The 24,020-nt window shown below is 35.7% G+C and overlaps 1 protein-coding gene across 19 annotated transcripts in view; it reads left to right on the top strand.

The window, feature by feature from the left end:
* Positions 1–24,020, top strand: part of KLHL13 (kelch like family member 13) — a 386,710-nt gene that overhangs the window by 343,679 nt on the left and 19,011 nt on the right. For 18 of the 19 annotated variants that reach the window (XM_082377201.1, XM_082377217.1, XM_082377213.1 and 15 more), the window contains 3 exons: positions 5,939–6,080; positions 21,028–21,160; positions 21,715–21,911. In XM_082377201.1, the coding sequence (XP_082233327.1) occupies positions 5,939–6,080; positions 21,028–21,160; positions 21,715–21,911 (472 nt within the window). Of the gene's footprint in view, positions 1–113; positions 1,227–5,938; positions 6,081–21,027; positions 21,161–21,714; positions 21,912–24,020 lie in introns of those variants that run through there. The other variant, XM_082377211.1, reaches the window with a different exon arrangement.

The raw sequence follows: 24,020 nt of genomic DNA, 5'->3' as shown, positions 1-24,020 counted from the left end.
CAGATTTATTGCAAGTTGACAATAATGTACTTATACTTATGTCATTAAAAAATACAAATAACTAACCAAAGCTTTATCTTTTCTTGACTTCTTTCAGGCAAACACCTTGTTGAGGAGACACGTTCTCCATAGTTTCTTAAATAGCGATTAATTTACGCCTTCTTAAGAGAAGTTGCTCCCACAGGGAGATCAGCTCGGTGCTTTGTGACCACCTAGAGGGGTGGGATAGGGAGGGTGGGAGGGAGACGCAAGAGGGAGGGGATATGGGGATGTATGTATCTGTATAGCTGATTCACTTTGTTATACAGCAGAAACTAACACACCATTGTAAAGCAATTATACTCCAATAAAGATGTTAAAAAAAAAAGAGAGAAGTTGCTATGATATTTATGATTTCCTTGTACAATGATACCGTAAATGTCATTTTAGTTGGGACGTATCTTTATTTTTTTATTTTTTTAAATCTTTACTTTTATTTATTTTTAATTTTTTTATTTTTTAAAGCAGTTTATTTATTTATTTATTTTTGGCCCTGCCGTGCGGCTTGTGGGATCTTAGTTCCCCGACCAGGGATTGAACCCAGGACCCCTGCAGTGGAAGCGCAGAGTTCTAACCACTAGATGCCAGGGAATTCCTGGGACATATCTTTAAATATTTTAGGTTTTAAGGTGTTTTTCTTTTAAAGAAAATACCAGGCTTATTTTATATATATTAACTTACTTCATGAATTGGAAATTTTCCTTCTTATTTTTAAAAACACTTCCTTTTTATTCTTAATGGAAATTGAGAGAATGTGTATATGTGTATGTGTGTGTGTGTGTGTGTGTGTGTGTGTATCATTCAGTTTTTGATGGGAGGGGTGAAGGAGAGTTGATTCTAAATTTTGTGTGGTAGGAAGATTATTAATATCTTTAGAATTCAATGCAGAATGCATACTTTGAATCTATAGAAAAATCAATGGGAAATGACTAATACCATCTTAAGTTTTTAATTTATTTCTCATGGGGGAAGGAAATACCTTGACGGATTTAGCACTCAAATTCAAATGAATGTGAGAACAGGTGGCTGAATTTTTCCCCCACCTGCCAATGCAACTTTATAGCAAGAAATGTTTCATTTAGCAAATGCTGCGGCTAGCAGACACTTCTCTGTTTCAGAGCAGAAAAACAAATGGCGGGGGAGTTCTTCTTTGAAGAAAGCCTTTTTCTTGATTTTCTTTTTAAATTGTGAGTGTGAGAAATATGTATTTTATTTTTCTGGGGGACGGGTGGTAAAGCATGAGTCAGTGCCTTGATTAACCAACCTGACTTGTTGTGTTGTTATACCATTCATGACTTTTATTTTTGTTTTGTTTTGTTATTTTTGCTCTTCTTGCACACCAACCCACTGGCGCTGACTTTCAGTTAGAATAATATTATTACTCTGGGAAATTGCAGTATTTGAATAATACTTTTGACACTAACTCAGAAACCCCTGTTCTTTTGTTAACAGTGGCATTATGTTATTAGAATTACATACATTGTCAGGTTTAACCACTTTGTAATGTAATAGTCACAAGCAAGAAGTGCTGTCAAACTGATCAGGAACTAAAGAGAGAAAAGTTAAAGGCATCGATATACTTTTACCTTTCTGGTTTTTCTCTGATTCACTTATTTTTTACCCTCAGAAGTAAAAACAAGTAAAGTAAAGGGAACAACTTGACATGTATTCTGATAGTCTTGGGCAGTATGTTTTTTCTGCAAGTGCATGTATCCTATCGGCATGTTTTATTGAGACTGATGAGTGTCCTAAGACTATTTGAGGCTTTGGAGCCAAATGATGCAATTATGAGATACTCTTCCCTTCCCCATATGGCATACCAACAAACCCGACTGCTATAGTGAATTCTAAGTACACGGTTCTTCATAGAACATCTACCAAACTATTACCTGTACAGAACTATTCATTGTAGAAAACATATTTGAACCAGATTGACAGAACACTCTTGCTGCAGCCCACCCACCAGTAATACACAATCCTTTATTGTCATGATGTTCAGTGTAAAAAGGAAAAGAATTTGTACATTTGATGATTTAAAATTTTTCATTAAAAAATCCATGAGTGAACAATGCCGTGCAGATGGCAGAGGCTTAATATATGTTTGCACTAGCAATTTTGAGAGTATATCTTCTACTCTACTCTTTTATAAGTTTACAGGTTTGCTTTAATTTGCATATTCTGGAGTACTAATGGAGTTGAACATTTTTCTATCTGTTAATCATTTGTACTTTTATATTTATGAATTGTGTCCCTATGTCATTTACACCTGTTTCCCTTGGGGTAATTTTTTAAATATGGAAGGCTTTGAGGCAACATTACAATGTTAGTATCACCCTGTTAACATGTGACAATTGCTTAGACTATTTCCTTTGTCTTCAAATAGTAGTACAAAGAAATGCCACAGTCTATGTATGTTTGGTTTGACCAGCTTTGCAGAGCTTTCAGTAAGACCATCAGGCAGTGCTTCCCTCTCTACCTAATGCTCTTCGAAAAAGTAATTGTTCTCTTTGAGCAAGTGCAGTTGAGTGACTCATGTACACTTTGTGAAAGATTGCTTTCATGCTCTGTGGTTGGTCACTGTTTACAAAATAAGATGTGTCCAGCGGTAGCGGGGCGGGCGGGAATGGTGTGGTAGCAATATATAGACGCTGGAAGAAAAAGATTCAATTTTTCAAAAGAAAATTGATGAACACAATCTCTCCCATGAATAATTCTACAGTTTTGATGAAATAGGACTATTTGGACAGAGTTTGCTTGATTCTAAATTGGCATGTAAAAGTGAATCCAAATAACAATTGTTTTTTTTTTTCTCTCCAAATAACAGTTGTTTAAAGCCGACTTAGGAATTATTCTTCCATGAGTTTACATAGGACAAAAGCCTTTCTGCATAATTATCTTATAAACTTCAAAGCTATTATCTACTTATCTCCTGTAAACAGTTGATTTTTCAAATTGATGGACTGGAGGAGAGCAGAGGTATTCTATTATTAGGCAGTCTTGGAGGAGTTAGTGGTAATTAATAATCCTACTGTGTTTCTGACTGCCAGCATTACCTCATGGAGTTAACTCTCAGACTGGGAAGTTATTTAGGACATGAAATTTCTTTAGAAAATCTGTCTTGAGGAGGTTAATCCCTCTGTACCAGGGTTTCTCAACCTTGGCATTCTTGAAATTTTTGCCTGAGCACAGCTTTGCCTTGGAGACCTTTCCTGGGCATTGTAGGATGTTTAACAGCATCCCACTAGATAGATGAGAGTAGCAACGCCCCCCTACCCTGCGACCACGTAAAGTGTCTCCAGACATTGATGCCCCTCCCCCCACTGAGAACCACTGCTCCTTTTATTGCTTTCAACCATATGACTTAGAAAGGATAAGATTAAAAATGTTATTTGTTCTTGGAATTACTCAGATAATCATTCCTTTAAGGATAGTTTGGTGTCATTGTGGCTTGGAGTTTGCAGAGAGGTTTCACCTCCTTGCACTGTTGAAGAACAATGCTCTTCACATCCAGTCAATAGACTTAATGAAAAGGAGATAGAAGGGAATATTGAATCTGCTGAGGGGGTTGACATGACATGTGCTGTTACTGATGCAGAAATAATAGGGAGTGTTCTGAATGTTAAAAAGTCAAAAGATGTTGATAAGAAGTCATGAAGAAGAGGATTTTAGTGAAGACTTCTTTAGCTTTTGAAGTAATTAGTTAGAAAGCCAGACATATTATCTTGCCAAGAAAAGGCTGCATTTTTATATTCTGCCTTTCGATTTTAAGAGCAAGAGACAAATGACATGGAAACAAGTTGTGATCTATAGTTTATTTAAAAAAAAAAACAAACAATTTCCAGGATATGTCATGGGGCAGTGCGGTTTCAGCTTTACTCCTGTCCCATTTACATCTGTGGTTCTGTAAAATGATAATTGACGGTCATTTAAAGCACCGCATGATAAAGAAATGTCTCTGGAATGATCCACAGAAATGAGATTCTGTATTCATTCAGATGACATATATTAAACCTCGCATGTGCCAGGTTCTGTGCAGGGAATACAGAAACTAATGAAACATTCTGCTTGAATGTCCCATTAAAATAATTCTGGATGAATGGAAATTTTCTGGTTAGGGATACCAGTCACCATCAATCTATTTCCCACTTTTCCATTTGATTCTGTAATTAAATGTCTGTCTGCGAAAGCTGGTTAAAAGTGTCTGCAAATGTATGTATGCTATATATCATGTATATAATTTCTTTTCAAAAGCTATTTCTGAAGCTAGTGGAAAACTATATTCATTTTCTTTTATGCTTGTTAAAATCTTATTTAAATTATTCTCTTCTTTATTAAATATCCATGAGAATTGAATAAAACATGGTTATATATTATTAATTCATTTTTTGGTTATACTATGGCTCTAATATCGTTAAGAAGAATTGATGTCACCCTTAAGGCCAGGATTTTTGCTAATTATTGCAGAATTTAAAGCCATTTGGTTGGTGTTGAAATTCAAAAAGCAGGATCTTTGTTAAAAGTATGGTATGGTCGTAAAACTTTTTTTCCTATTAAAACTGATCAACTTAGATTATAGGTATGGTAGGGGAAAAGGTGAAATCTTTATGGTATTGGATAGAGCCAAGTTAGAGAAACCAATAATTCAACCTTCGGGAAGTTAGAAATAAATAGGAAAAAGGCAGAGTTCTAGCACTTGGAAATCCATTCTTCCTTCCTCCCTTCTTAATGTCCATTTTAGCAGTCTGCCCATCATGAATGCACAAACCCGTTCAGAACCATGGGGCTCCCTGCTCTCAGGTGATTCAGAAACGGTTTTAGCAGTGTATACTTAAGGAAACACAAGTCCGCCTAGTCTAAGGAATAATGAAAGGTTGTACCACGATGGTCAATTTTTAGTGTAACCTGAGGCCTTTAACTATTATTTCGCCACTTTCTCCGTGAAACTAACTACAGGTTGACTACAGGTTCTCTAATGCTTTTTATGGTCCCTGAAAAATTGCTAATGTGATATATACATGGGCATAGCTTACCTTTATTATTTTTATTATTTGTTTGTTTGGGAAGATGAAAAGGCCACTACACTGTAGCTGTTTAGCTAAATAATCCCAAGTGATTACTTAGTGAGAGATACTGCTAGAAAAAGGAATTATTTCATGTGTAAATTTTTTTGTTCAGTTGGGGTTGATTAGAGCTATAGTAACACAAGAGGAAGTAATGTATTAGGATACCACAGTTAGTCTTTGACTTTTACTTACGGGGTCTTTGGAGTTTGGAAACAGACTAAACTTAGATTCAAATCCTGGTCCAGTCCCTTTAATAACTTTGTGACCTTAGGTAAGTAATTTTTAACCCTTCTGTAGCTCATTTTCCCTACCCTTAATAAAAAGGAGATACTAGTAATACCTGTTGCAATGGATTGTTTTGAGGATTATATGAGATCATGTGTGTAAATTTCTTGGCAAATACCTGATATATAGTGACTGTTCAATAAATGATAAATATTATTTTTATCTTTCTAAAAGTAGGTATTCCAAAGTAATTTTAACTGTGAATAACACAATTTGATGGTATTGCTACCTAAACAACCCAATACCAAAACAATTACTTTGGCACTAGAAAAACAAACCCTTTGTAATTATAGTTTTGAGCCAGCTTTTAGTTGATTTCTCAGTTCCCATTTATCTCTTCTGACCTTGGAAAGCTTTTTACAAATATATATCTATTTCTTCTATGATGTAGAATGGTATGAGCCTAAAATACAGTGAAACAACATTCAGTATATTCCATAGTCAGATGATTGGCACATAATCAGAGAGTGACTGTTTCTCTGAATCATCCAGTTGTGAATTATATGACAAGTTTTCATTTGTTTTTCTTTCTGATTTAAAAATCTTTTCAGATCTCTAGTGGAAGAGGAAGACCAACACATGAAATTGTCCCTTGGAAGCAGCGAAATGGGCCTCTCCTCCCATTTGCAGTCTTCCAAGGCGGGAACCACACGCATCTTTACCAGCAATACCCACAGTTCTGTGGTGTTACAGGTAATCTCACTGTTGCATTATTCATAGCTTTAAAAACCACCCAGGGTTTTTGTGGTGTGGGATGTCACTAGTGGGAGAGGTTGTGCCTGTGTGTGGACAGGGGGTTTGTGGGTACTCTGTGTACTTTCTGCTCAGTTTTGCTGTGAACCTAAAACTGCTCTTAAAAATAAAGTTTATTAATAAAAAAAACAAAGAGCAAACAAATAGAGGAGAAACCTTGAGGGGGGAAAAACTGCGTACCTTCCTGATGTTAAAAAAAATTCTGAGTTCATTCTTTGTTTCATTTGTGTAAGGGAGGTCTTGCTCTCATGCCACATTCTTACAGAATGTTGTGTCTGGCAACATTGACTTTTCATTATGTCTCAGCCAAGGTAAATATCACAAAGTCCCCATATTAAATTTTCTAGTTCCTCCCTCACAACCTATTTTCCCATCACCTTTATCATAGTTCTCAAGATCGTATTTATTTGGTGTCTCAACTCACATTGGCAATTGTAGGTATGGGAGTAGGGGTGAGGGCCGCTGGACGCAAACACACTGATACATGCAAGAAGTAATAACTGACATCAAAGGAGAGGACAGAAAAACAATAGAAAGCCAAAAGAACACCAAAACCCTGCAATGTGGAGCTGTTTAACATAGGGATAAGCAGTCCAAGTACTTCTGACTATTGTGGACACTCCCTGACCTCGGTGGGTGTTGCTGAGTTAGAGGGCAATAGTATAATGCTTGATGTCCATAAATTCCTTTTAGATATAGTCAAATTATATCAGTCTTCTCAGCTTAGTAAGTTAAGGAAAATAAATCCTTCTAAATATATTTTTTAAAGAAATTTCCCCAGATGAATTTGGTACGAACGCATATCCTTGGTCAAGAACCATGATAGTTCAGCAGTATATAGTATATAGTATAGTATATAGCATAATGAGAGAAAGAGGCTTGCACTTGCTGTGTGGCCTAGCTGTGTCATGTAATTTCTCTGGGATTCATTTTCCTTATCTCCAAACTATGACTCTCGACTAGGAGATTTCTAAATTTTCTTCTAGTTCCCATCTGTGATTCATTGAAATCTCATTTTTCCAATGTTTCAATTCTAATGGGATCTGGGTTTTATGGTTCATCATATCATCAACAGAAACGAGAGAGTCAGGAAGGAGAAGCTTCCCATCTCCTGGTATCTTAGTTTATGTAAATGGTTTAATTGTTGGTTTTACAAGATTACGGGAAGAAGAGAATAAGGGGTCAAACAGTTAGGAAAAGCATGAAAGGAAGAGGTTTTTTGTTATATTACGGTACTTTCTCTAAAGAAACATAGAAACTCACTTACCCCTCCACTATACTTCTGCCCTATCCATGACCATAGTCATGTGTTAAAGCCAACTTTTGTGGTCCTGCTAATTTTTAAAGTTTACCTTAAACCAACTAATGAAAGCCACTGCAGTGCAGTCAAAGAGATTTAGAACAGTGATCCTCAAATTTTATTGCATATCAGAATCACAAGGAGAAGGGCTTGTTAAACAGGGAGCAGTGGGCACCATCTCAGAGTTTCTGATTCAAAAACTCTGCGGGTCGGGCCCAGAAATGTGCATTTCTAACAAGTTCCCAGGTGATGCTGTAGGTCCAGGGAACATACTTTTTGGAACCACTGTTCTAGAGGCAGAGTCCTTTTTCCACCAAGAGAGATGGCCTCTCCCTTTCTGCCTACGTATCATATGGAGATTACAAGTTATTGTTATAATGGGGACACACTGGAAATAGCTTAAATATCCATCAATAGGGAAATGGTTACTTAAATTATGTTGCATCAGAACTGTGTAATACTGTGCAGTCACTAAAAAGAGTGAGCTAGATCTGTGTGTACTGAATGGAAAGGAAATATTAAATGAAAAAAATAATAGGACAGCTGTGGCATAGCTACACAATGGAATATTATTCAGCTATATAAGGGAATGAAGTTCTGATACAAGCTACAACATGGATTAACCTGGAAAACATTACGCTAAGTGAAAGAAACTAGTCACGAAGACCACATTTTATATGATTCCATTCATACGGAATTTGCAGAATAGGGAAATGTACAGAGACAGAGAACATAGACTAGTGATTCCTCAGAATTGGTGAAAATCAGAGGATATAAGGATGATAGCTAAAGGAAGCGGGGTTTCTTTTTGAGGTGATGAAAATATCCTAAAATTGATTGTGGAGATGGTTGTACATATACTGAATTGTCCAGTTTAAATGGATGGATTGACATGTACTCACTGCTATATTTAAAATAGATAACCAACAAGGACCCACTGTATAGCACAGGGAACTCTGCTCAATATTCTGTAACAGCCTAACTGGAAAAAGAATTTAAAAAAGAATAGATACATGTATATGTATAACTGAATCACTTTGTTGTACACCTGAAACTTACACAACACTGTTAATCAACTATACCCCAATATAAAATAATAAGTTAAAAAAAATGGGTGTATTGTATGGTATGTTAGTTATATCTTAACAAAGCTGCTTAAAAAAAAGTAACAGGGCAATATATATTGTATAATCCTGTCTATTTGTAGAAATAATATACAATATGTATACATATACATGCATATAAATGCATAGCAAAACGTCTGGAAACATAAGGGAGGCTGGTGAATGATGTCTTACACTTTTTGCTCTGGGTAATCCTGCACTAATTTTTTTTTACTATGGAAATATTTTTGTGTCTAACCTGTGTAATTTAAAAAATATAATGGTGACCAAACAGTTGTAGCTGGGTCTTAGAACCCTTAGCTCTGTCACGTTTTAGCTTGGCCTTTGTTGGTCTAGGCTGGTGGTAAGAATGGAGATGTGAAAGTAACCCGAGAGTTCATTCTTTCTTCAACTGATTTTTTATGTTATAATATTTTCTGTGGTGGTGTAGAGGTACCACTCCATATTGCTATTGAAAAACATTGTATGCTCTCTTTAAAAGTCTATTAAAAATTATGTTCTCACTAACTGAGATTTTTTAAGTCCAAGCACCAACAGAGACTGGGTTTTTTTGGTATCTAATCTTAGGTGTATGGTTGTCAAGGGAACAAGCTAGAGAAGTGTTTAATGTGTAAATGTTATCATTGTTTTAAAATTAGCAATCACACAAGCTCCAGCTTCAAAAGGCATTGAAAGTAGCTGTCAGGGGAACAGATCCATGGGGAGAAACTATTTAAAGAAGTCTCACTTTGAAGGATACCCTAGTGCACAACTACAGTGGGAAGGACATGAGTTTAGGCTAAAAGTGGAATCCTAGTTTTACCACTTACCAGCTAGTTATGTGACTTTGGGAAAGTCTTTATCCCCTACGGGCCAGTTTCCTTATCGGTAATGTGCGTAGTGGATGTGAGGATTAAATGTCACAATTTATGGGAAAGTAAGGTGCATAATAAATATCCACTTATTTTCCTTCCATTTGAGCCAAACAGGGAAGGTGTCAGAGGAAATGTTGATCGGAAGTGATGGGTGTGCCAAAGAAGGTGTCCATCTGGTTGGCTTGATCTGCTCCAGCAGACTGTCTCCACTGAATAGGCTTCAGGAAACTAGGCTGTCAAAGAAAGTGCCTGGAAATAATTTTGATACCTGATAGGCTTGAATTCCTAGAACTCTGAACAAATTCCGGGAGAATTCGTGATGGAGTTAGCAGTGCAAAATACTTTTACTCAAGTAAGGAAGATTAACCAGGGTTTGCTTAAGTAGTAATTGGTGAAATCAAGAATTATTTCACTTCCCTCACTCCTTTACTACTGCTACAACTGTGGTTACTTCTCGTGGAAAACGTCCATCCTTTGGCTTCACCCTGTTATCCCAGGCTGTTAACATCTTTTAAACCCCATCCTGTGGTGATTCATCAAATCATACCCTTCTTAGCATCTTCATTTTTTTAAAGTAACAACTTTAATTTTCATCTATATTATCACCTTGTATGTATCCATTAGTAGTCATTCCCCATCTACCCCCAACCCCTTTCCTAACCCTAGACGATCATTAGTCTACTATCATCTATCTCCATAGTTTTACCTATTCTATATATTTCATGTAAATGGAATTATACAATATATGGTCTTTTGTGACTGGTTTCTTTTACTTAGGATGGTGTTTTCAAGGTTCCTCCACACTATAGTATGCATCAGTACTTCTTACCTTTTTATGACTAAATAATATTCCGTTGTATGGATATACCACTTTTATAAAAATCCATTCATCCATTCATGGACATTTGGGTTGTTTCCACTTTTTGGCTATTGTGAATAATCATGCTGTGAACATTCGTGTGTGAGTGTCTGTATGGACATGTTTTCATCTATCTTTTGTATATAACCTAGGAGTGGAATTGCTGGGTGATATATCATTCTGTTTAATCTTTTGAACAACTGCCAGGGTGTTTTCCCAAGTGACTGTATTTTACATTCCCATCCGTAAAGTATGAGGATTCCAATTTTTCTATATTCTTGCCAACATGTGTTATTTATCTTTTTGATTATTGCCATACTAGAAGGTGTGAAGTGGTATCTCACGGTTTTGATTTGTATTTCCCTGAGTGCTAATGATATTGAGCATCTTTTCATTTTTGCTTATGGCCATTTGTATATCATCTTTGGAGAACTGTCTCTTCAGGTCAGTTCTCCATTTTTTTAGTTGAGTTATTTATCTTTTTATTATTCAGTGGTAAGAGTTCTTTATATATTCTAGACACAAATCCCCTAGCAGATACATGATTTGCAAGTATTTTCTCCCAGCACCTTCAGTTTTGTGGTCCCTTTTTGGCCTTCCATAACTACTCTGCCAATCTTCAATCCTTTATCCATTCAACCATATGATCTTTGCTACTGCTCTACCTTAGTAGAGTTAATGGGACAGATAGTCAAGGCAAATTTCTGGAAGACTTCTGATTTTTCATTATTCTCTAAAATATGTTATTCTTTTACACTTAAGTGCCTTTGTACTCATCCCTTCTCCCTGGAATGCCCTTACTTAAATTTCCTGGTCTGGTAAACCCCTATTTATTCATAATGATCCATCTTAAATGGTAAGCGGTAAAACTGGAATTCCAGTTTCGGCCTAAACTCGCATTCTTCCCACTACAGTTATGCAGTGGGTAATTCTGCAGAGTGAGACGTCTGAAAACAGTTTCTCCCATGGATCTGTTCTTCTGACAGCTAATTTCAATGCCTTTTAAAGCTGGAATTTGTGTAACCTAGGCAGAGTAAACAGCTTCTGCTTTACCCCCCTCTTAGCCCATCAATATCACCTATCAGTGAGATCCGCAAGATCTAGAGTCTAATTTGTTGTTTCTGTCTGCGTGTGATCTAGTGCTGGGGCACATGGTGAATGATTAATAAATGTCAATAGATTATAATTATTGTTATTTATTAATATTATTATTATCATTGAAAGGGATAATACATATAAAGAGCCTAGCCCAGTACCTGGCACAGAGGAAGTACTCAATGCTTTTTACTGCTCTTATTGATATTGTTTATGGTATAAATGAATTTGGATAGCACTTATAAGTCACTTTCACATATGCTTGCCTCATTAATATGTGAAACAATTTTGTGAGGTAGAAAAGGCAAGAATTATTATCCCCATTTTATAGATTGGGAAACTGAAGCTCAGGGAAATTAGAAGGTTTGCCCAAATTTACTTGCCCACTAAGGGAGAAAAACCAGGACTTGAACACAGGTTTTCTAAATGTAAATTTGTATTTCTTCTAATCTTGCTCTAAAATCTATTCTCTTTTTAATGTCTTTAAATATTAAGTTTTCACTGAATATAAGTATAAAAATATATATTAAAGGCTAAAAGATAATTTGGCACGAGTGATACAGTAAAGATTTTATTCTTAATAGAAATAACAGAATTACACAGAGTGTCTTCATGCCTGCCTGCCCTTCTTCCCTTCCCCTGTCAAAATGGGGGTGAATGGGGGGACCATAGAGAAAAAATGTTAACTGCCATTTGGAAGCATCCCTGTTAGGACAAGGAGGCCATAAGTAGAGTACCATGTTTCAGCCTATCAAGCTTGAAAATGCCTCCCGGCTCCAGATGTCTAGACGCCTAATGGATATTTTCTCATGTTAAGATTGGTGCCTATCAGATTGCTCTTCCGTACTGTCCTCCATTTTACCTATTTATTTTCTCTGTCCAACTTTAGTTGTAAAGTCAATGACAGATTTGGTTGTATTGTCTCAAGTTATTATCTATGTAATAGACTGCTAAAGAAATGGCTTTTCTCAAGAGCCTATACAAATTAACTTGCATTGCTTTCCAGTGGGCTAACCTCATGAAATACTTATCCTAAGGTAAACGTTTGGGTTGCTGATCGTGTCATGTTGATGAACTGTACCCTATTTAAAAGTTTTATGATCATAAGATAAACAAGTTTTAAAATATATTATTAACATAAGAAAGGCATAACGATTTTAGAATAAGTTATATTTTATAAAAGAAGAGCTTGAATAATCCAGATTGTTGAAGTTTTTATTAAAACTTTTTATTTCTTTATTTCAGTTTCCTGGATGTCACCTAGAATATAGAGAAATGAATATATAATTTTTCTTGGGGATAGTTCTTCAGGTACTCAGGTTAGGGTACAATAGGTTATTCTAATACTTCCATTTGAGTGTGTATCTTTAGTATATAAGTTGGAAGAGAATCTACCACCTTTCCTTTTAGGCCACTTTAGTGTATTATTACCCTGCTCTTTCAAATGAGTTTTTTTGTTGTTTTGATATTTAGCATGTTTTAAGTGATAGAGAGGACCAGTGCATACCAACCGAGAGTTAAATATGCTCAAATACATACTTTCAATTTCTGATCGTTGCTAGTATATAAAACTACTGTTTGTTACTGATTATTCATCTTGTATCTTGCAACCTTGAAAAACTGACTTATTAGTTCTAGAAACTTTTTTGTAGATTCTCTAGGATTTTCTACATAGACAACCATTTTGCCTATAAATAAAGATAGTTTTATTTCTTCCTTTCCAGTCTGATGCCTCTTATTTCTTTTTCTTGCCTTATTGCACTGGGTAGAAACTCCAGAAAAATGTTGAATAGAAGTGATCAGAGTGTACATTCTTGCTTTGTCCTAATACTAGGGGGAATGCATTCATTCTTTCACCATTAAGTGTGATGTTAGGTTAGGTATAGATTTGAGGAAGTTTCTTTCTGTTCCTAGTTTGCTGAGAGTTTTTTTTTTTTTCAAATCAGAAATTGATGTTGGATTTTGTCAAATGCTTTTTTGCACCTATTGAGATGATCTTATCATTTTTCTTTTTTAGTCTATTAATAATGTGAATTATATTAATTGATTTTTGAATGCTAAAGCAACCATGCATTATAGGAATAAACCCCACTTGCTCATGATGTATTATCCTTTTTATATATTATTAAATTTGATTTGCTAAAATAGTAGGAATTTTTGCATCTATGGTCATGAGGGTCTTTGGTCTTAGTTTTCTTTGATTATCTTTGTCTGGTTTTGGTAGGATAATAATGGCCTTGTAGAATGAATTGGGACATGTTTCCGCCTTTTAAGTTTCTGGATCTGTTTTTGTAGAATTGGTGTTATTTCTTCCTTAAATGTAAGGTAGAATTAATCAGTGAAAATTCAGTTTTATAGTATATATATGGCTACTCAGTTTATCTATTTCTTCTAGAATAATTATTAGCAGCTTGTGTCTTTCAAAGAATTTGTCCATTTCAACTGAGTTGTCAAATTTATGGGCATACAGTTGTTCATATTTTCTTGTTATCCTTTTAATATTTGTAGAGTCTCTACTGATATCACCTCTCTCAATGCTGTTATTGATAATTTGTATTTTCTCCATTTTTTTCCCCCTAATCAGCCTGGCTGGAGTTTTATCAGATGTATGAATCTTCTCAAAGAACCAGCTTTTTGGTTGCTTTTTAAACATTTCTCTATTTTTCTGTTTTATATTTCATTCATCTCCACTTTGATCTTTATTATTTCCATTCTCCTGCTTAATTTGGAATTAATTTGCTCTGCTCTTTCTAGTTTCTCGAGGAAGCTGAGATCTTTCATCAGACTGATAATAGTCTTTGCTCTGAAATCTATTTTGTCTGATATTATAGTCATGCCAGGTTTCTTTTAATTCGTGTTAGCTTGGCATATCTTTTGCCATCTTTTTACTTTTTATTTTTAACTAACATACAGTAAAACTGATTTTTTTTAATTGATCTATACGTATGTGAGTTTTCATAGATATACTGTTTCATGTAATCATCACCACAATTAAGATGCAGGACTGTTCTATTATCCTAACATGCTCTCTTGTTACACTTGGTAGTCACACTTATCCCTACCTCTAAGCCCTGGATACTACTGATCTGTTTTCTGTCACTGTGTTTTTGTCTTTTGAGAATATTATATAAATGACATCATACAGTCTGTGAGCTCTTGAGAGTGGCTTCTTTTACTTTGTGTAATATCTTCGAGATCCATTTACTTTGTTGTGTGTATCAATAGTCTATTCCTTTTTATTGTTAAGCAGTATTCCACGATGTGGAACTTTGTGGGGTCTCTTTTTCCTGACCCTCCGTCTCCACCATCTCCCCAGTACTTTCCAGTTCTGTAGGGCTCTCCTTATGGTCCTCTGGCCTGAAAGCTGGGGCTTCATCTGATCAAAAAAGATTCCTCTCAGAATTTTAGGAATTTGCTGTCACCACTGTTACCACTGTCACTGTTGCCACCAGTGCCTTGGAATTGCCTGGGGATTGGGGCTCAGAGGAAAACAGAGGGAAAAAAAGTAAAATGGATCTTTCTCCACTCCCTGTGAGCTTTCAGAATCCCTTTTCTTGCTCTTCCAGCCAGAAGTAGAGCTTTCTTAGTCTGCTCCCAGATGACTGCCTCCAGGTTATATGATGCCTTAAGTCCAGGCTCGGGTACACTGGGGGGAAAAGTAGGGAGTAGGGTGGGGACTCACCATGAGTTTGGTGGTACTTTCCATTCTGATTTCTTCCCCAGTTCTTCTGTTTTCATTAACGTATTTTCTATTTATTTTTAAGCTTTGTGAGGTGGAACCTCACACTTATTCTAGAGCAAACTTTTTCCCAGTACTGAGACAAATCCTTTTGAGTTCTTTACCCAAAGCCCTAGCATTATGAGATTACCAGTCTTGTGGTTTGAATAGGATCTGTTTCCAGCATTTGGTGAACCTTGAAGAGTGTTCCCTGTGCTCCTTTTAGGTGGTTCTTTGCCCCAGACAAATGCACTCATCAGTACTCATCTATATACTTGAGGGGGGATTGTTTTTAGATCTCCATAGCCCTCTCTCTGTGCAGAGCTCCCCTCTTGTATTCTGCCCTACAAACCTAGCTGCCCTAAGACACTCAACCCTGGGAAAATGCTGGGCTTCGCCTGGGTTCCCACTCCCTGTACCTCTGGAAACTCCAGGCCATAAACAATCATGGGGCTCCGCTAAGTTGTTTCTCCTCTTTCACAGATCCTCTCCTTCATCCAGCCTGAAACTATTATTTTTTATATATTTTGCCTGATTTTGAGTTGTTTCAAGAAGTAAGGTAAAAAATAAAAATAAAAAAATAAAAAAATAAAAAAGAAGTAAGGTAAATCCACTCCCTGTTACTTCATCTTTACTGGAAACAGAAATCTATGGGCTATACATTGACCCTTATACAATGCGGGGGTTAGGAGTGCCAGCCCTCCATGCAGTCGGCCCTACGTATCCGCAGTTCCACATCTGCAGACTCAGCCAATCACAGATCATGTAGTACTGTAGTATCAATATTTACTATTGAAAGAAATTCACATGTAAGTGGATCTGTGCAGTTCAAACCCATGTTGTTCAAGGGTCAGCTGTAATTAAATGCTAAATTTAATTACAGACTCCAGATGCCTAAGTCTTTTAGAGATTTGGTTAGAGATAGCTTTACATAGGAGGTCAAATTTGAACTCGGCTTTGAAGGATATTCTATGTGAAAAATAGAATAAAATAGCATAATTTAGCACAATAAATTGGCATAAATAAAAGTACTGGAAAAGGAGTAAGCCTGGGTTTTTACCAATGAGGTAGTCTGGAGAACATCCTGATAAGATGGGTCAGCATACTTAGGGAAATAATGAAAAATAAGGTTGAACAGTTGAGTTGGGGCCAGATTAGAGAAGTCTTTAAAGCCTTATATAATGATATGATGCAGTGATAGAAAGCCATTAGCAGTTTTTAAACTCCAAGCAGTGTTATATAATGAGAATAGAGTTTAATTAATATCTGTTCCTTTTCTGTCCTCTGAGTGAAATGAACAGTGTCTCATAAAAACATGACTGTGGTATTGCTTTGATCAAATACATTACATTTACTTAAAGATTAGAGTAAACCTATTCCTCTACCTTCTCTTCTTTTAGTTCCTTAATTTTTGTTCATAAAACAATTTTAAGTTAATAATTTTTATTGCTCTTCTTAGGATGCATTTCCTTTTTATTCCACTTCCTTTTCGAAATTACACTGATCAAAACTAGATAGAATCTGCTAGTAAGTTATTGCCAATGCAGAATTTAGTGGAAAGATTTGCTTATCAGATTACTTTTTAATACCTGAGAGTGTCAGTCTACCTTTTTTTCCACAGTAGCATTATATTTATTTTGAAAGCTGTTGCCGTCCAACCAACTTTTGGTATACATTATTTGTAGCTCATCAGGTTTCTATATTATAGTTGTGTAATGTCAGTGCATACCCTCCTCTGTTTTATCGTGACCATTTAAAAATTTATCAAACTCATTTAAAATGTTTCAGTCCTTCAGAGTATGACATATGTACCTCCCTCTATTTAATAGTATTTGAAGTTTTGATATATTAGGTAAATTTACTACATTGAAGAGAAGAACCTTTTTTTTAAGAACCTATTTTTTAATGCTTATTTTTTCCCTAAAAGGATGTGAAGAAGAAATAAAAAAGAAGATATGGGGATGTTAATAGAAGAGGGAAAGGGAAATAATAGAGTAAAGAAATTGAGAACAGACAACAATCCCCTCATAAATAGAACCCAAGGCTCGGGAAAAAATAGAAAAATAGAGAACTAAGATAAGGATTGAGCTAGAAAGAAGTTGAGTTTAAAGCAGTAGAAACAGTTTAAAGACACTCCAAAAAGACTAATGGGAAACTTTGAGCAATTTTGCATAAAACACAGCTGTATCTGTATATCGTGGATTAGCATGCAGAAATAGACAAAAATGTTTATAGAATTCTGGCAAGAGGAATCAGTACAAATTTGGTGGAAGAAAATTATTTTATAATAAAAGGACACATTTTAAGTGTGCAAGGTATCTTCAAGAATCTTCCTAGAGTTAAATAGGGGGAAAGATTATAACAGTGAAAGCAAAAGGTAGACGTACAGAGGGCAGATGAGAATTGTGGAAGAGAATGACCCCCCTTTTTCTTATTTTTAATTTTTTATTATTTTTATATTTTCTTGGATGTGCTGCGCAGCATGTGGGATCTTAGTTCCCCGACCAGGAATCAAACCCGCGCCCCTTGCATTGGAGGTGCAGTCTTAACCACCAGTGAAGTTCCCCCCGCCCCACTTCTTTTCATGTGTACGTTCTTCACAAGATTAGAGTATAAAAGTTGTTTAGAAAAACGACTGTGTACTTCTGTACGACAAAGTATGTTGTAAAGGAACTTTAGTTTTTTTCTCTTTAGACACAGCTGGGATAGTACAGATAACAACAAGATATTTAGGTCTGTATGAAAACAGTCTGAATTGACAGATCTTATTTGGTTAAGGACAGCAATAATCAGGGATAAAATTAGCAAATATGGAATTGGATAGTGGGATTATTTGTGCATTTGAAAATAAAGGTTATGAAATGTATAGAAAGGGAAACTACTTTACATGCGGTGAAAACAAATGCAAAACCTCTCAAAAGCAGACAATTTGCCAAAGGTAGATAAATTAAACTTAGGATAGAAAATACTCAGAATGTGATAAAAGTGGTCTAGGAGCCTCAGCTTCCTTTCTGTGGGGACGCCAGATTATACTGAGAACGGTTAGAGGATTTTTTTTTAATAGTGCAAACGGAAGCAAAATGATCAAATCTGTGAAGAGGGTAAAAGCTCCTGGTGTCTTAGCTGAACTGTCGAGATTTTAAAGATTGAATACAAACCTCAACAAGCAGTTTTAATGGAATATGGACCAAATGAGAAATGGCACAGGTAATGATGCAGGAAACATTAGCCATGCCTTTTTTCAAAGGGGAAAAGAAGGAATAATAAATAGTAGGAAAGAAGCCTACTGACATTACTCAATTCTCAGTATAAAATATTCGTAGGAATATTTTAAAGGCAGGAGGGCCAGCAAATGAGCCGAGAAGGTTTTTGGGTTTTTTTTTAGTGGAAGAAAATAACTGATTAGATACAATCATTGCTTTTGACTGAAGAAGCCATGATTGCCTTTCAAAGATATTATCTACATATACCTTAGAGAGGAAGATTCAAAAGTTATTTGCTGAATAAAAATAAAGTAAGGCGGCATACTGTACCTAGTTTCATCTGATGGGTATCTTGACATCTCTCTTTTTTGCCAGTACCCAAAGTATGATAAATTTCCCAAGATAAACTATATGCTTTAACTTGCCAGTAGCTGTGCGGCCCCCCTCCCCAAAAAAGATGCATAACAGTAAGTGTAGTATCCTACTTTAAAAACTCCTATACACATATGTGTAGAAAGTGGCCTGGAAGTATATATACTAAACTGTTAACAGTAGTTACTCTTAGTAAGTAGAAGAGGTGGACTTTAGTTTTCAATTTTTATCCTTCTGTACTTTTACAACAAACATATATCTAAATTTTTTAAACATGAAATTTATCTGAAGGAGAAAAAAAGCCAAGCCCTTGGGAGCCAACCTTTTCCCCCCAAACCCTGGTTCAATTCCTCTTCTCTCATCTTAGCCTGTACAGTTTACCACAAATAAGCACTCTAGGCACAATTTATTTTATTATTGAGAGTAGGTTCACAAATAAAGTTCCTGGTTTCTAGTTAGCTTGTTACAGAATTCAAGTTCTACATGTTGTTGTTGTTTTTAATACCAAGTGGTGGCTTCTGGGTAAAGTCTGGTTTGTTTGGTCAAGCATTAACTGAACATTTGTTAAGTGCCAACTATGTGCCAAGCACTGGGGAATTCAAGCATCCTAGTCCCTCAGCTCTTCTCCCTGATGGCTCCCTCCTCCCCAGTGGCTTGGCCATCCCATCCCCAGCCCCAGTGGTCGCATTCAGGACTTCCCAGTTCTCGTATGCTCACCTACGTTTGAAAGGCAATCCCCTTAAACTTACTGCAATTTAGACTACATATGTGAATTTTCAAAAAGCCACTTCCTACCTTCTCCATGAAAATAGTTCCCTAAAATGGACATCTCTTTTTACCTCTACTTTTCTAAATAACAGGAACAGGAGATGATTTAGCAATGGAAAAAGGAAAATATTGAGGGGGTGCGGGGGTGGGGAAATGTTTGTGTTTACAAAGGAAAAGGGGCATTTGTGAAAGAGTTGATATTTGTGAACGAAAACATATGTCAATCACTGTTGGAGAGAGGAAAATGTGATACATAATCCTGTTCTAAAGTATATGTATAATGTATAAATATTTTTAGAATAAAAATATTTATATCTCTCTCCAGAGAGAAAGTGGCTGGATCACATTATCTCTTTGAAGTTCTAGTTCTGTAGATTCAAGCATTTTCTTTAAAAAGCAATTTAAAAATTATGACGAGAAGATGTTTAGACTAAGATTTATATTATACATATGTGCAGGATCACTATTTCTGAAACTGCATTCTTCAGTATGTCGTGCCTTTTGCTTCTTAAATCCATGAAACACGACTTTAAATAAAAGTTTTATTTGGGGTCATTAAAATAAGAAGGGGATAGAATAATCCTTGCTATTAGTTCTTGTTGTATTACATTATTATATTACATTATATTATTAGAAAGTAATTTGTAGGACTTCCCTGGTGGTACAGTGGTTAAGAATCCTCCTGCTAATGCAGGGGACACGGGTTCAAGCCCTGGTCCGGGGAGATCCCACGTGCCGCAGAGCAACTAAGCCCGTGTGCCACAACTACTGAGCCCGCATGCCACAACTACTGAAGGCCGTGCGCCTAGAACCGGTGCTCTGCAACAGAGAGAAGCCACTGCAATGAGAAGCCCGCGCACCGCATGGAGGAGTAGCCCCCGCTCGCCGCAGCTAGAGAAAGCCCGTGCGCAGCAACGAAGACCCAATGCAGCCATAAATAAATAAACAAACAAATAAATAAATTAAACTAATAAGAACCTGCTGTATATATTAAAATAAATAAATAAATAAAAGTAATTTGTATGAGTATCTTCATGATTTTTTATAACAGTACATTTCCATTTTTGAAACTACAGACTCCATCTTGCAAAAATCTTTTTTTATTCTCCATTTTTTATTGTGATAAAATATGCATGTCATAAAATTTACCATCTTAACCATTTTTAAGTGTACCGTTCAGCAGTATTAAATACATTCATAATGTGCATCCATCATCACCATCCATCTCCAGAACTCTTTCCTTCTTCACAAACTGGAACTAATTCTGCACATGGGAAAATAAAGTGTACATGGTAATTTTTTTTCCAAAATACTGTGAAAGCCAATGGTTATATAAATAAGTGAATGTATATACTCTTTCCTTATTTGTTCTTAATCCAAATTAATCTTATCTTTTTTCTACAGTGAGTTAAATATATATTGCCACATATCAAGTAAGCTGTTCAGTTTTTTTCTTCTTCTGAGTCATTATTCTACTGGCTTTATGTTCCAAATATATTCCCCACACGTTAATACGTCAAGAGAATTCTAGCACACAGAGATCTGTATTCCCATTTTACCTTGCCTAGCGGCTCATCTCATGTTCTTGTTGTAGGGGTTTGACCAGCTCCGACTTGAAGGGTTGCTCTGTGACGTGACCCTGATGCCAGGGGACACAGATGACGCCTTCCCTGTGCACAGAGTCATGATGGCCTCTGCTAGTGATTACTTCAAGGCTATGTTCACAGGTAGCTTGCCTTTCTAAACTCTGCTTCCACGTTAAAACAGTATGAAAAATATGTGTTTAAATCCTTGTATTGGTAAAGGAAGATTCAGTTCTTTTGGTCAGTGTCTTTACAAGAAGAAAGAGTTTCAAAAGGAATAGACACCCAGTATGTACAGTTGTGGGTGGCCCTTTTTTAACCTGGAAAACGGATGTACCTTTCTTATTCTTCTGTCCACCTTTATCTCATAGCTTTGCTTTCCCAGACACATATCTGAATGGGCCATCAGAGACTAATACAATCCCCACTAATACAATCTCTAATCCATCAGAAGATCTGAAGTGACAGGAGAATGTTTTGGAAGCACTTGCATCGTATATACCACCTCCATTAGTATAGAGATATTCCTTTTTAAAATACTCTCTTTTAACTGTAAAATATGCAGAAACCTGACTCTGATACAAATGCTACACAGAATAAAATTTCCCTGATTTTATCATATCTAGTTAGCAGCAGAAGTGAGTTTGACCTTAATTAAATTATCCACGGTCATTTAATGGAGTGTCTTTTTATTTAAGGTGGAATGAAAGAACAAGATTTAATGTGCATTAAACTTCATGGCGTGAGCAAAGTCGGTTTAAGGAAAATTATTGATTTCATTTACACTGCAAAGCTTTCTCTTAATATGGACAACCTTCAAGACACACTGGAAGCTGCCAGTTTTCTACAGATTCTGCCGGTTTTGGACTTCTGCAAAGTATTTCTCATATCTGGGGTAAGACATTTTCAAATCAAACCTTTTCCTGTGGTGGACTCCGTCGTAGCCTGTTTAGAGTAGACTCATGAATCTGTTGTATAGATGTGAAACTCTGGCCATTAGAGAGAGGTGTCATGTCGTATATGGTCTAGAAGCAGGTCGATGGGAAAATAGTACAGGTGCATTTTTACAAAATAGAATCATTTAAGAAAAGCCTTCTGTGTAATCAAATGACATTAGACAGTAATAGTGTTTGATAACGATATATTCCTTAACCTGTTTGATAACGTTACATATTATAATTTGGTTTTATTCACCTTAATGCTTTTATACAAACAGGTTTCTTAAATGGAATTCTGTGGGAAAGTAATCTGAGGTTCTAGAAGTCTTTTAAGATAGACTCAGTCATTTTTTTCTTCCTTTAAATATGGGAGTTGGATCTTGAGAAGTACTAACATCTATGTGTAAATCTGTAAGGATATGAGTCTTGATTCTATAGAGACACATCACCTACTGAGTCATTTTCAGCCTTTTTTGATAGATAAGAGAGGGTACATACAACCACCAATCAGTGAACTACTTACAGTCACCCGGTTCCTGAGGACAGTGCCTCATTTTAGTTGAGACCCTTAAATTAATAACACTTGATGCTTACACTTATCAACTCTTGACATTGCTTTACACTGATCTTAGCAATACGTGGTTGTCCTGAGCCAAACTAGGTACAGTGCCATAATTTCCTTGGAACTAATCACTAACCATAGACACTGTTGACCTATTGTACTTATCACTTAAGATATTCGTTGTGATCAGTTCCTTAGTTTGAAAGAAAAGAACCAAACTGGGTAAAGCATGATTTGTGAAGTTATAAAAACATACACGTCAAAATAACAGTATTAAAAAATAATTTTGTTCTAGATAACTCTATTTAAAGCAAGTTTATTTCAAGATGATATCATAGTAATTTTGCAATATTGACAAATTTCCTGTAATTAGAATGTTGGTTCCTTAACCTCCTTGAAGCATTTATTATAACTGTATGTTTTTGCCCTTTTGAAAATTTCTTCATTTTTATAAACACTCAATATTGTCTTAAAGGTTATGTTTTTCATTCCTAGTGTCTCTGCAGATATCCTAAAGCCCATTTCTAAAGGAGAAGAGACATGTCCCTGACAAATCTTACTTGTGCTATAGTTTACGCTAACACTCTTTGTTTTAGAACTTTCTTGCCTATGAGCTTTGAGGAAACACCTCTTTTCTTAGTACCATACTATTTACTTGTCTTTCATCCTGTTTGCTTAGGATATGTCTATGTGATTTTACGTTGGAAATCTTCCCTCTCAGAATCCATGTTAATTTTTGAGAAAAGTTGGTGGATTATTAGTTAAAGGATTATATAAAATCCAACTTTTCCTTTATCCTTCTTTCATGCATTCCATATCTTAGTTAAATATTCAGGCTTACTCTACTACCCCTTTCCTTCTCAGCAGTCAAATGAATCAGGAAAAACAGTAGCCCTGGGTGCCTTTCCTATGTATAAGAACTGAAAGTTTCAAGATAATATAAATATTTTTCAAAGGTAGATTTGTTTTTAGTTCTCCCACAAGCTAAGTTATTTTAGATAATTTTAAAATATAACAGTCTCATGATTGTGTGCTTAACCCAAATGTTTTGAGGAAATAGGTTTATGTTTTTAATGATATAGTAGGATTATAGTTCATGTAACCAAAACACTACTTGGGTTTGAGCTTCTAGAAAGAAAAATTAGCTTCGAACACAGTTCTTTTGTATCCGTACTTAACCATTTATGTGGATGAAGAGGAGCAGTGGTACATAAAATGTGACTCAACAAATCATCCACAAAGCATTTATATGTTAATTTTGAATGATAACTTTCAATATGATAATAATTGACAGATACACACTACTATACATAAAATAGATAACTAATAAGGTCCTACTGTATAGCACAGGGAACTCTACTCAGTACTCTGTAATGACCTACATGGGAGAAGAATCTAAAAAAGAGTGGGTATATGTATAACTGATTCACTTTGCTGTATACCTGAAACTAACACAACATTGTAAATCAACTATACTCCAATAAGACTTTTTTTAAAATAAAAA

This window comes from Balaenoptera borealis (assembly GCF_965194805.1).
Source record: "Balaenoptera borealis genome assembly, chromosome: X".
Taxonomy (NCBI): Eukaryota; Metazoa; Chordata; class Mammalia; order Artiodactyla; family Balaenopteridae; genus Balaenoptera; species Balaenoptera borealis.
The sequence above is the reverse complement of the archived record's forward strand: the minus strand, read 5'-3'. Positions and strand labels throughout refer to the sequence as shown.